The sequence below is a fragment of the Syngnathus typhle genome, linkage group LG5, assembly GCF_033458585.1.
Source record: "Syngnathus typhle isolate RoL2023-S1 ecotype Sweden linkage group LG5, RoL_Styp_1.0, whole genome shotgun sequence".
In the NCBI taxonomy this organism is placed as follows: Eukaryota; Metazoa; Chordata; class Actinopteri; order Syngnathiformes; family Syngnathidae; genus Syngnathus; species Syngnathus typhle.
In genome coordinates this window covers 14,554,641-14,568,063 of record NC_083742.1, presented here as the reverse complement: position 1 = coordinate 14,568,063, position 13,423 = coordinate 14,554,641, and the positions used below count along the sequence as shown (strand labels likewise).

Below are 13,423 nucleotides of genomic sequence, written 5' to 3'. Positions count from 1 at the left end.
GCTTCCGTACTGTATATGTTTGCCTCCCAGGCAGTCGGAATTGTGAAGGACTCGTATGAAGACCCCCGCCCCTTTCCCTTCAAAACTGACCAAGCACAAGCCACAAGTCTATTTGATTGTCAGAATATGTAGCTAATTTGTCTCGCTCCTTGCCGTAGCTGACCATATACGGTGTTAATGCAGCCTCTGATATTTTTCTACTGCCCCCCCACCTCTCACACATACACACACTTGCCCATCAGAGTGATTTCCTTTTGTGTCGCAACGTGCACAAATGTAACGTTTGTGTGAGCGAGCGTGTGAGGAATTTCTGCTCTTTGCTGTGAACACAGCTCATAATGGCGCATTGAAATTAGAGGCACCCTTCAGGCTTCTTCTGCACATGGCGTGCTCCGATGATTACACCTCTGCCTCCAGGGCCCCCCAACCGCCGTGCACTGACAAGAATGCCATTGATCCACCCGAACAGAATCAAATAAATTCATTTGGTCTACTCGCAGCTGTAAATTGGTCTCGCTCTTTTGATGTCGTTCAACTAAAAGACTTCAGAAAAACAAGGCATAATGTTCTGGAAAACTGATTTTTCTTTATATTTTTCTGTTAGGTCTTTTGTGTGGGCGGAATTCATCTGTCTGCACTTCCACATATACACATGAACTTGTGTTTTTGTCTCAACGATACGTTTGGGGTAATTATTTCAACATTAGCTCAAAGTACTGTGAGACACCATCACATGTCATCATGGTAAATTTTAAGGCTAATGTAGCATAGAACTCTTTGGCAAGTAGGAAATTGACACATGTCCACTCACAATGACACGTTTCCAGGTGAGTTTGGTTGATGTTCTGAAAAGTCACATTGAGTGCAGGCCAGTCCTGTAAATTCTGTCACCGCACTCCCCAAATCGACACCGGTTGTTTTATATGCCTCAAGGCGTCTGTTAAAGAAATCTATCAAAAGTATATCACAGCATTTGAAAAATGGTCTTCTCGTAAAAAAAAGCCTCACTGCAAAATTGGATCTATGTGATCAGAGAAAATTCACTTTAGTCCCGAAAGGCCTCACTGTGCTGCATGTCTTGCAAGGTCACATGCACATTAAAATGGAAGATTTTAATTTGGAACAGAGCTAGCTTTGGACCATCCAGATGGTTTGTTGAATACACACAAACACATTTTTTTTTTTAATCCACATTCAAAATGGTGATTGGACATTTAATAATTTATACCTATACTGATGACAACCTTACAGCACTGTCTTTTTTTGCATTCACATGATTTTTTTTTTTCTTTTATGATGGCAAAAGTTAAATTTTCCATTTTTTAGATTGAATCCAATGTTAACATTCAACTTGCGGGTATCCAACGTAAGTTATTAGCATCGAGTTGCATTCCGATGGAACAAAGTCCAACGTCGGCAAGTGAGTATGAGTTTCTGTTTCCTCTACCAGACTCTTTTGGCTATCCTGGGAACATGTGGAGCTTTCATTGTCTGCTGATGTATCACTTTAGGGATTTTGATCTCATTCGGCCTCAGAGGAATGTTTTCTTTCGAAATGTTTTTGCAGCTTGCGCATATATGTACTGTAGTTATTTTTTTCTCCCCCATATCTTCTTTCCCTCCGGTGTCCGCTTTTTCTCCACCCCTTCTTTTGCCTGTCAACTTTCGCTCCGCTCTTCCCTCTCATTCTTTTAACACTCTCCCTCGCTGTTACCCCCCGTTTTCCACTACTTCATTAGAGTGAAAACAAATGAGGAGCCCGGGTTGGGAAACAGACTCGCCGAGTCAGCATGAATGTGAACAAGTAAAATAATAGCACTGACTAGTGCCGGGACCATCGGGGGGGGACCAGTACTATGAGTTGTCACCTTAATGGGAATGATGAAGAAGGGAGATAGAAAGTCAAATGAGGGGGCGGAGGGAGATGGCAGATGACAGAAATCAAGAAAAAGTAAATCAAGTAAAAGCAAACGATAGCGTATAAGCTGACTCGTCCCCCTTAAGTGTTTTGCGTAAGCACTTTGAAAGTATGTTGCCATTACCTGAACGGAGGCGGAGCAGTGTTTGGGGAACAGGTATGAGCATATCTGCCCTCCTTTTCTTCCCCAGATGGGCAAAGCAGACATAGCTTGTTAAAAGAGCAGACATCCCAATCAATATGGTTGTTCCAGTGGAGCATCCAGCTGCCAGGGACTCCACACAGATAGGCACGACATAGCAATTTGCAGACATAAACAAGGGCCTAATTGTTCGGGGCCTGGAGGTTTGTAGCGAGAAAAACAAAGATGAAGCATTGTGAAGAGTTAGAAGCCATTTCAACTCTCGTTTAGGAAATGAGAGTTAGGCCAAACTTTCTTTGATGAGTGTTGTTATTGTGAACAGCAGGGGTGCCGAGTATTAGGCTTGTGAAACCGGGGGAAATTGAGCAAAGGTAGCGAATTTGAACGACGGGCTTTTCACTTTTCTATTTTCCGCTCGTTCGACAGACCCTTTTTTTTCTTTTCCCCAGAAGCGACTTCACAGTTTGAGGCAGTCATTTGCCATTTATGATTTTCCTTGTAATCTTTGAATTTCATCCTGCACGGAGGAACTGTATTGAGTGTCGGTTTTAACTAAAGCCTCCTCCTGATCATCCAGTCGTCTTGTTTCTAAAGGGCAAGTGCAGAGAGGGTGAAATAAAATAAGACGGGGTTCACACACAGGGAATTGCCCTTCAACGAATAACCTCCAGAGCCTTTCCAGACACACCTGTGTAATTCCGTCACCGTATTTCCCCTTAAGCTCATGCAATGACATTCGAGGTTGTTGGCCTGTTGCTTTCCGCCCACATCATTTATTCATTCAATTAAGCTTTTTCCTTCTCTGGCACCTCATTTTCTTCCTCATCTGTCGCTGTATACTCATCTCCACAGAGGCCATCGTAATCTCACAGCGTCATGGCCGGAAAGGAGACACGGCTCAGTGCGGTTAGGAGTCTCGCCAATCTCGATTTGGTTGTGGACGATAACTGAAGTTTGCCTTGTTTCAGACAAGAGGCGGCAGGCAACCTTAGACTCCCAATGTCGCGTCCTACTGCGTTGGTGATGAATTAGCTTTTTAATGCTAATGGCCATAGCAGTCCCCCTCTGGAAACAGTGTCCGTACATATTTCATACATCCAGGGAGGCTTCCAGAAACTTTTCAGGCAAGCAACTTGTCAGCCTTCGTTTGATTCCTTGCATTATGAATGGCCGTCTAGAGGCAAAAAGATGCGTGTGCAAAGAAAGTTAGAATAGAACCCATGACTACGCAGCTAGCATTTGGAAAAGGGAACAGTTTAACCCCAAAAATTCAGGCGGAACATAAAGTTGGGAATTGAGCTCCTTTTTTTTTTCTTTTCATTTGATCATCTCGCATTCCTCAGGAAGACTCATCAAAATATTGACACGATAATGATTGCACCCCACCTTGTTTTAACTTTGACTGGTCCAATCTAATCAGAGCTCTCCTCCCTCTAAAGAGACAGCATGAATTTTTTATCATGGCGTCTCTTTGTAAGGCGAGGGTCGATTTGTCCTTGTTCTTTATTTACTCCAGAGAACGAGCCGTTCCTTCGAGGTAAAAATTAAACAGTAGCTCTGTTGTGATTGTCTTTAAGAAATTCCATTCGTGTCCAACCTCAGTAAGCCTCCAAGGAATTTTTGCTCCTGATTCACTTTTTTTTTTGTGTGTTCACCCTCAGTTGACGGAATTTAACAGGCTGATTATGACCTTGTTGTAGTGCCAATCACATCATTGCGTATAAAACTCAAAAACTGAACTACACTGTCCTGTTTCACCAATTTGAATGTCGCTGTCAACATACATCTTCCACGCTATGTCGTCCTTTGACAGCAATTTAATGTGTCCATTTGTATCATAGCATAATCATGAGCCCTACATTTTGTTATGAAATGTTGAACCCAGTTGAAACAAGTCTCGGTCAAAACAAACCCTAAGTCAACATGTCCGTGTATAAATAGAAGCCGACAGCAATCAGATGGTCGGTTTTGGTTAATGGAAGCCAAATGGACATACCGCGACCTCTTTTTGTTATACTTGACATCATGCGCGCACATGTGAAAACATATTTTTTTTTTGCCCTTTGTGTCTTTTAATCTTCTAAATACAGCCAGAAAGTGTTTTTAACTTGACAACAAATGCTGGCATTGATGTCTTTACATGTCTAATTTCTTTGATTGAAGTTGTCGTGTCATTTTTTAATTGGATTCCACGTGAAAACAAGCTTAATGAGGAATTGGACCTTGCCTTAGCCGCATTCCTTTTGTTCCTATTGTCATGTGCGATGGAGTAGTGGTTTGACAAACCCATGCTCCAGAAGCTCTTTCTTCCACCATGTTTCTGCTTTTTGGTTCAGCAGTCTGATGATATTGTGAATGTGTTGAGAGGTCCCAGATCCCATCCCGGGTGTCCCAAGCAGCACCTGACCTGCTTTTTAACAGCCATTGTTGTGAGGCTTGCTCAGCCTTCTGAGACAAACTCAAATTGGTTTCATTCAGACTTTTCCAAACAGACTCTCAGCCAATGCAGTGATAGTTAATAGAACTCCTTAAACTTGCAGCAACATTTTTATCTCTCTTTACGTTGTTTTCCATTTGTTTCCCTTATCTTAAACAAATAACTATCTTTTTTTTATTTGTTCTGTCACTGATTTGCAAAGTGTTCAACTGGAGCTTTTCTTCTTAGCAGTTTAAAGAAGCTCTAAATTTGACCCGCTGCACAATCTGCTCCCTAAACGGGCTTCCCTAAACATTCAGCCCCAAATGTATTTTCTGGCTGACTAATACATTCTCTGCACTAAAGTGGGCAGAGGCCAGGGGGCATTCATCTCTCTTTATTTTTGCCCAGGGCTAGCAATAGCTGCCAGGTGGCTCAGGAAGATGAACCAAAACAAACGTACGGTGAATGATAAAATAAGAGCAGTTTTACTTTGTGGTTAGGTGTTGGGATTGTGACTGACATTTTGCTTATCGGATGTCAGGTTGTCAGCAACGGGACTTTGCACTTTTAATTTAAATCAAATCTAGCACACTTTGCATTATAGACATTGCCGTCTTTACAAAGTCAGCTCCACCTCTGCTTTGAAAATCACACAAAAGCCAATATTTTATTTTTTAGTCGTATGGTGTGAGCTTGCCATTCATTATCTTCGAAGCTATTCAAAGCACAATAAAAGATCTGCTACAAAGAGCTGCCTAATTGAAAACATAATGAATTCAGTAAAAGCAAAGGCCTTGACACTTCGGTAGCATCCAAACTGTGATCCCCGCATGTGCTCTCAGCTTGTGGTTGACCCTTTGACCTGCCACACAAACCAGTTTCGACTGTGATTTACACAGAACAAAGTGGCCCAGAGGACAGTATTTAAAGGAGGCCATCTTCTCGATTGCAGCACTAACAAGATTCTACCCGCCTCCAAAAAAAGGCAATTTCGCAACGCAAAGGGGCAATACATATGTCAATATCAATAGCAACTGCACAGCTGTTTCCACTGCATAGGCATATTTTTGTTCCCATAGTAAAATAACCGTTTAGAATTGTTCAATTTGTGCTTGAGATGTTTCTATTTGGATACACATCGTATGGTTCACCACAACCTTGTGTAATATTATAAAGTATTGGAAAATAGTCTTTCTGACTACCATTCTATGGATAAATATGAAAAAGATTTTTATAAATTGGAAAAACACTTTACAACTCCTCCTATATACGTCTTAATTCCCAATTCTCTTATTTCTGAAACGCTCATTCAGAGGCATGCTAATATGATATTCAACTTAGTGTTTGTGTAACCAATTGATTATATTTAGGTCTATATTATCCCCCCCTGTGAAAATGGAAACCACTGCTACATTAGTCAGCTTTACGACAAGTTTTTTACTGCAGCATCCAGGCGGCATCCGGCGTTTTTGCTAAATGCAGATTTTATGTGGTGATGGAGTGCATCTGCATCAGGAGTAGTCTTAAAAGAACTACGAGATTGCCAGGAAAGAGATTGCTCATGGGTAGAGGTCATATCAGAAAGGAGGCGTCCATCACCTTGAAAGAAGACGGAAGTCGGCTTTTCGCATAGCAGACAGACCTTGACAAGTCTTGTTCCATCCCTCTCCCGCCGTCTTGTAAACTTTGACAACATCACATTACCCATCAGCACGCATTACGCACGACTCAGATCTACGTACTTCCATCTTTGAAGTTAAAATGGGGGAAAATATCATAAGTATAGGCCTCGCTCCACATAGCCGTGGCTATACTTCCAGATGCCTGAGTAGGGATATGCTGGATCATGTGTCTTGCCTTCAGACTTGGCAGCAGCTTTTGAAGGACTGTACAGTACGGGATCAGGAGGGGAAAAAAATTCTGTCAGAGAGATGCACCAGAGACCCCTATTACTTTGGTTTTCAGCTTAAAGTTGCCAAGCAACAAAATATCACTGAAAGCACTTTTGCCTGTTAACAAAATTGAAAAGAATCCGCTGAGTCATCATTTGCTAAGCAAGTCTGTGCAATACTACGCCAGCTTTTACTATGCATATATATATATATATATGTGTGTGCGTGCACACACACATATATATATACGGTAGTATGGGTGAAATAAAAGTGAAAAGTCTTCAAATTGTATATTTAAAAAAAATAAACTAAATATGAAATAAAATCCCGACTTGTGTTTTAGCGCAATTGCACTTTCATCAACATTCCATCAACATTTAACGTCTCCGTAACCCGTAATTAGTGAAACGATTCTGAGTTTTGATTGGGAGACATTTAGTGGGAGTCTTGTTGGCAATGAGCATTAATGAATGTTTTGGCCTCCCATCAGTTTGACATGTCTATTCTTCAAATGTGTTTTAATTGTAATGAAGCCCTGATTAACAAACCGGGGAGGGTTTAGGGGACTACAGTATAATATGTTATGAAGGCAATCAGGGCGTTGTCATGTGAGCTGCTAATGAGGCTCAGCCAATTGTCATAATAAACGAAAGCTCTTTAGCTGGTGTTAAAATTCAGCCTTTTGCCTCGCTTGTGTTTCTTTTTCCGTCTCTCCATTACTGCGGCATATTAAAGACCGTTGCTGCATTTGATAAATGGGATCCAAGTGGCTCCACATCAATGACAAGCTCAGTGAAAATTCAAGACACCCAAAACCAGCGTCTAAAAGTTGGAAAGAAAAGTTTTAATTATTCATCGTTGGAATGTACTTCAGTTGTCTTCTGTTTTTCAGTTTCTCCCACGCATATGACACATTATAAATGACATTTTGGGTCTTGAAAATCAATAAGGTTATGGTTTTGATAATAGATGCACCGTCGCTGAAAAGGAGACATTTGACTTTAGCAACCTCGCCGATGTCAAGTTGCTGCAAAAGTTTGGGGGCAGTGAGAATGTGTCCACCACGAAGCGGTGGTGCTTTTGTAACAACGGATGACTTTGTGCTCAACATGTGTGTGAGTATTTATACATCATTTTCCCTGGACAGAGTCATGCTGGCTGGCGGGCAGGGCTTGGTTCCGGGTGGGTTAAGGTTAACCTCTCGAGGTCTCCGGGGTTACCGTGCCTCTGCTCTTTGTCAGTTTCTCGCGGTGTTCCTTCCTCTTGCTGATTTTCTGACTGGCACAGAACTGATGTGCTGATTTTTAGCCGCTGAGAGCATGAAGGCTTCATTAGAGCCGTACTACAGAACCATTTACCGCACAGTGTCTAACTGGAACACGGATCTTATTATAAACGTCTTTTGGCTAGCAACTGCTAATACTACATTCATGTATATACCATCTAGCCAATTCTGACAAGACAGATGAGCCAAGAAATCTCAACGATCAATTAATCAAGTCATCTGTTACTTCCACATTTAGGTTGTAATCCGTGAAGGTGTTTTTTTTGGTGACTAAAAAATGATTTATAAAAAATGATCGATACCGCAAAGACTGTTATGAACTGCCATCACGCGCAAACTACAGGATTTGAATGTCATTTCTTATCACTGCCCATTGTTTAACTGGAGTCGTCGCCGTGTTTGCAGGTGAACGAGAGGACAGTGGAGAGGCTGGTGGTCCAGTACCCTCACATTGTATTCAGCACCGTAATGCAGGACTGCAAGAGGACCCTGGAGAGAGCTTATCAGATGGGCTGGAGCCCAAGTGCTTCCAACGCCTTGTAGCTGTGGCTGGATTAGACACATAATGTATGCATAATGACGCACACACTCGTACACGCACACACACACACACACACACACACACATACACCCACACACCCATACACACACATATTAGAAAAAAGCAGCATTTTTCTTCCAAACGTTGACACATGCACCATATTTTCAGCTCAGTCCTATTTGGTTTTCATTTACTGTTCAAATATGCATGCGGACACACGCACACACACTCACAGACACACACACTCACAGACACAATGAACTATTGCATATAATCAATTCATCAACTGAATGAAACGTACTATGTACCATCGTCTTCAAGTCAGAAAGCGACAAGCAGTTCGTCAAGCTCCACGGGATGTCTTACCGGGCTTAAGGATTTCTGAACTTTGCACGTTTAAGATTGAGCGCAGCAAACACAAAGATGACTGATAAAAGTGGCAGTTTAGAAAAGAACAATTATCCCGCCAAGTCAAGTCTAGCGATGCGTTCATTTCCTACGAGGCGACGCCCACTCCAGCGGCGGCGGCGGCGAGACAGACTGAGCGAATACGGACAACGACCGTGACGACAACATCTTCCTCCAGCTCACTTGAGGTTTTTTGACAAACACGTGATGTTTATCTTGACTTTCCTGCTTGTGCAGTTTGATGTGAAAGGATTTGTGGATTTCTTTGTGTTTAGATGGTTGTCGAGGCTACATGTAAACGTTGTCCTGATGCGGCACACGCCGGCTTGGGTTGCGGCCCAATCCTCCTTCCCTCCTAGGCCATTGAATAGCAGGAAACCACATTGATTATTTCTCTAAAAGTGCATGATTAGATCTTAGATCAAGATTGGCGTCTGACTGAGTTGACTGTCTGAAAACCATCTCAAATTGGACCGAACTTCTCTGCATGACATGGGAACGGTGCTTTAGTTTTATTCACACGAATCGAATTAGAAAACCAGGATAAAAGTATTATAACGTCAAGTTTGAGGATTACAGTGGAACCTCTAAATTCAAACGCAATCCGTTGCATGACTGTTTGGACTTCAAATGGAAATTGAATCTATTTCAGGATATGTCACCATTTGTTTAGTATTCCATTGTGGCATCTTGCATGATGACAATCCGAACATGTTAGTCTACTTCTGAATTGTCGGACTTTGGAGGTTTCACTGTATACCCCAAAAGCACCAGCCCCCAGGAAGGGAAATGCCTTAACAAACACCCAATTAAGTCAGTTGACTCATGAAGTGTTAGAAGAAACTTCATCGTTCACAAGTTTTCAAATATCATATGGCGCCCATTGTATGGCCCGGTATATTCATATACATGCAATTTACTTATTAGTGTTATATCGATTTTTAGCATATACTTGTAACATTAGCTATGTAGCAGTTCGGTGAGGGATTTCCTCCGAGCGATAGAGGACCCAAAGTTGGTAGTGGAGAGTGGATTACTGTTCATCAAACAAGTTCAGTGCAGACAAGCAGGGTATTTTTTTAGCGTTGGCCCTGGCCTCCTCTCCAACGAGTCACCCAGCTAGCAACAATAGCTTCTTCTTTTTTTCCGGAGTATAAAAATGTACAGTACAATGTAGTTTGAATACAGCAACACTTTGTACAGCATAAGAAGATTTCACACAACTAAAAAGTTGATTTCCCCCTTGTCAGGATTTGTAGACGCAGCAGTCGCAGGGCTCTGCTCACTGTGTCTGGTTTTGTTCTTTTGTAATCCCCATTCGCACTTTCTCCTTTGCTAGATGTTGACATACTTGATTCTTGATTTGTTAAGGCAAGCGTAAATGACTGGATTTGCATAAAGATGAATAAAACACTACAACTTCAAGCCCCGCCCCTGCACCCATTCCTCTTCTTTACGTGTGAAATTGAGGTGACGCCAAATATCTAAAACAGCAGGAAAATGTTTTCCCTCTTGTTTTTCATAAAGTGGTGACAGCTCTTGGCTGCAGCCTTTCCCTTGACTCGTTACTTCAATTAGATTTTTTGACCATAATGAGCATGATGGGCGACACTGTAACATTAGGATTCAGTGTTAGCGGATAAAATGCTAATGAGGACACCAGCATGTCGGCCATTACATCCAAAGGTCACTTAATATACAAATGGCACTCAACAAAGTTTCTGTCGTACAATTTCAGCAGAAGATTGTATAAATCTACCAACCAATCATTATATTGTTATGTGATAGACTAGCTAAGAATACGCCATAACAAGCAAAAAAAAAAAACGAACGGAATTAAACGAGATGCTTTGCTAACTGCTAAGCTAATGCCAAATTTAGTTTAGCAAATTACCAGAATAAAGCCTTCGGTAGTACAGTAGGCTAAACAGATGTCTCAATCGAGAGTGAGTTAAAATGTTCTGTTCCGGTTCTGTTTGTGCCACAAATGAAGACCTCCGAGGAAATTATACAAATTAGGCCACTGGTGCGTTACAACATTGAGCCGGTCCAACCATTTGCTGTTTATGTGGTCACTGGTCAGAGCTGCTCCAGCTGTCTTTTTTTTTGTCCCTGCAGTCTTGCTTTATTTTTTCACCATCTACTAGTGCTCGAATAAAAAAGCTTCAATGGCCCTGACGCTTGCAGTCTATTTGAATGATTTTTAGTCTCTTAATTGAAGTATTTTCTTTTGAAAATGAATCATGACAGTTGTACATATACAAACAACTGAACCTTTTAAACCATGCCAGACCTTTTAAAGTATTCCCCCGTGACTATAGGCTTTTTCTTCTCAAAGTTAGTTAAACAATTCTGTTGCTAAATTTAAACCCGACTTCACAGTGATTGAAATGCACAATGGGCTTCTAAACATTCCTGGTTCCTTTTGTTGAATTGACAAAACAAAATATCTTGTCTCCTTCAATCTGCTTCACTTCTAAAATGAAATGGAGAGGCACAATCAGTCTACACAAAAGATTTAAAAAATAAAAAAAAACTGCTGTTCAATCACAGTTTTGTTTGTTTTGTCCATACTCATGTATTACGCTGACAAAATGGGAGGTATGACATCAGACACGATGAGGAACTTGTATCTTCCTAGCAATGAATGTTTCATTTTAGATCCAGTCCACAGGTAAATGCTGAATTAGTGTAGTAGTTCCGTGTGGTAATGCAATAATGTCAGTGGTGTATAAAAGAAAATCGGCAGTCATTGACAGTCACGGTCAAATATGTTCCCCCTGTTAAAGAGGGTTTAATGTCTTTTCTGCAAAAAGAAAAAAAAAACTCTTAGGATGGCTTGTACATTCATTAGGCGTGACAAGCCGAGACATGAATAATCTGGCCTTTGGCTTTGCCTCCTCATCTGTTTAAGGCCTTCTCCTTTCACCGCGACAGGGCTTTTAATGTCTCTGCCACAAATGAGCTGATCTCCCTGCACCACATTCCCATTTCTCTCTTGGGTAAATTATGCAGCTTGGTGAATTTTAATGCTGCCAATTAGCCCCACTGCAAATGTGAGTGTATGCCATCGATTCCCCTGGCTGATTGAGGTGGATTCCATCAATGCTTCGCACTCCTCGGACCTCTGCAATATTCATCAAGGTGGAAGGAGGCGTCGGACGCTTTGAGAGACTGCGAGTGTTACGGGGGAAATGCCACATGGCAAGGTAGAAATGCGAGCGGGAGTTGTAATTAAGCTGTGTAAATATACATGGGCTTGTTGCATTTTTAATGGACAACTGACACTGACCACGTAGGTCCATGGATATCATGTTGGACCTGTAAGGATGTTAGAGTACAGTAAAATAAAATATGTACATGTATTGTAGTCTTGAGCTAAGATCCCAAATACTAGTTCTCTCACTAATGGATTGTCCGAACGGATTGCAACGGATGGGAAATTGGAGACTGACAGTTTTTGGTTTGGAAAATGTGGTGAGCACAAATTTGATCAAATTGAAAGTTTAGTGCAATAGGCAACACAACAATACGGAATTACAGAAGTCATGTTTTGTTTATTTGAACTTGACCAATGCATGGCAATTGGATAAAAGTACATTTTGTCATAATTGATGTGACATGAGCCCTTCTTGTGACTGTGTCCAAATCCATTCATTGATCATTTGAAAGCTTTAAATTTGAATTGTTGAATAGAGTGTATATGATAATAAAATAAGTTATAAGGCATGAGAATTGATCATGGTATAGAAGACGGTTTAAGACATTGGACCTTACGTTACATCAGCAGTTCTCATGTTTCTTCCCAAGTGTGATTCCACAGCAATACGTCTGTTTTCTCTACATACCTTCCTGGCCGTCATTGTTACATTAACCGTCCCATCGGCCGACTGCGGCGGGCCCGATACGCCAAGACTTTCCCTTCATCCTCATCACTCCGCACTGACTCAACTTTTCCTTTGGCAGCTCCTCCGCTTCACCCTTGACCTCTCCCAACAGATTCTTCATCTCTCTTGGAAATTATGTCAATCACTTTTTGCGTAGGGGTGAGTCTCGCCTCAGTGCTCAGAGAGCCTCAATATTGCAACATATAAAGGAAAAATATTTCCTGTCCATCATCATAAACTGTTCTCACCCTCAGTCCCCAGAGGACCGTGAGGTATTTTCGCTCCCTGGTACTCACCCTCTCGCATATTGCCTCTTGTTTTTTCTGCATCGGGCAAAGTGCAGCGTGGGATTGTGAAGATGTTAATGGGTTGACTTTGTAACTGACACTGCAAGAGCCAACCCAGAGAAGATATTCATGACTCTCAAGGAGCGTGTGCTGTTCCGGCCCTCGAGGGGACCCACAGAGTGTTCAGTTGGAGTTTGTTTGAATTACATCAGCTGCTTGCTTTTTGGGGAGAGGAAGTTTGGGAATGACTTTGCCTCCCAGTAACTGCATCTGGAAATTGGACTGGAACGTGACAGACCGGGACCCGGTTTGCCTTCCGACCCGAGGCCCCCGATGAAAGCCGGGCTCCGATTCATCCTCCTGAAGATAAAAAATAAATGAGCTTTCTTTAATCCACTCCATTTTTAACATCCTCCCAATAAGATCCGCCGACTGCAGAGAATGTTCGAATGTGTCCACGAGAATAATGAAGTCCCTGTGATTCCCCACGTTGCCCACTTTCTCGTTCATTGTCCGGCTCTTTCTGTCACCCTCAAGGGAGTTAATTGCAGCGTTTAGGGTGGAGTTCCGACTAGTTTCTTTGAGGCAAAGGTTAATGAGAAGGATATCCACACTTTTACATTTACATCCTGGCAAAAAAATGT

General features: G+C 41.8%; 1 protein-coding gene across 3 annotated transcripts in view; it reads left to right on the top strand.

Moving 5' to 3' along the window:
• Positions 1-10,030, top strand: part of fbxl17 (F-box and leucine-rich repeat protein 17) — a 144,114-nt gene extending 134,084 nt beyond the window's left edge. For 2 of the 3 annotated variants that reach the window (XM_061279789.1, XM_061279788.1), the window contains one exon: positions 8,062-10,030. In XM_061279789.1, coding sequence (XP_061135773.1) covers positions 8,062-8,199 — 138 coding nt within the window. In that variant the 3' untranslated portion in view covers positions 8,200-10,030. The remainder of the gene's footprint in view (positions 1-8,061) is intronic. The other variant, XR_009714534.1, reaches the window with a different exon arrangement.
• Positions 10,031-13,423: the final 3,393 nt, after the last annotated feature.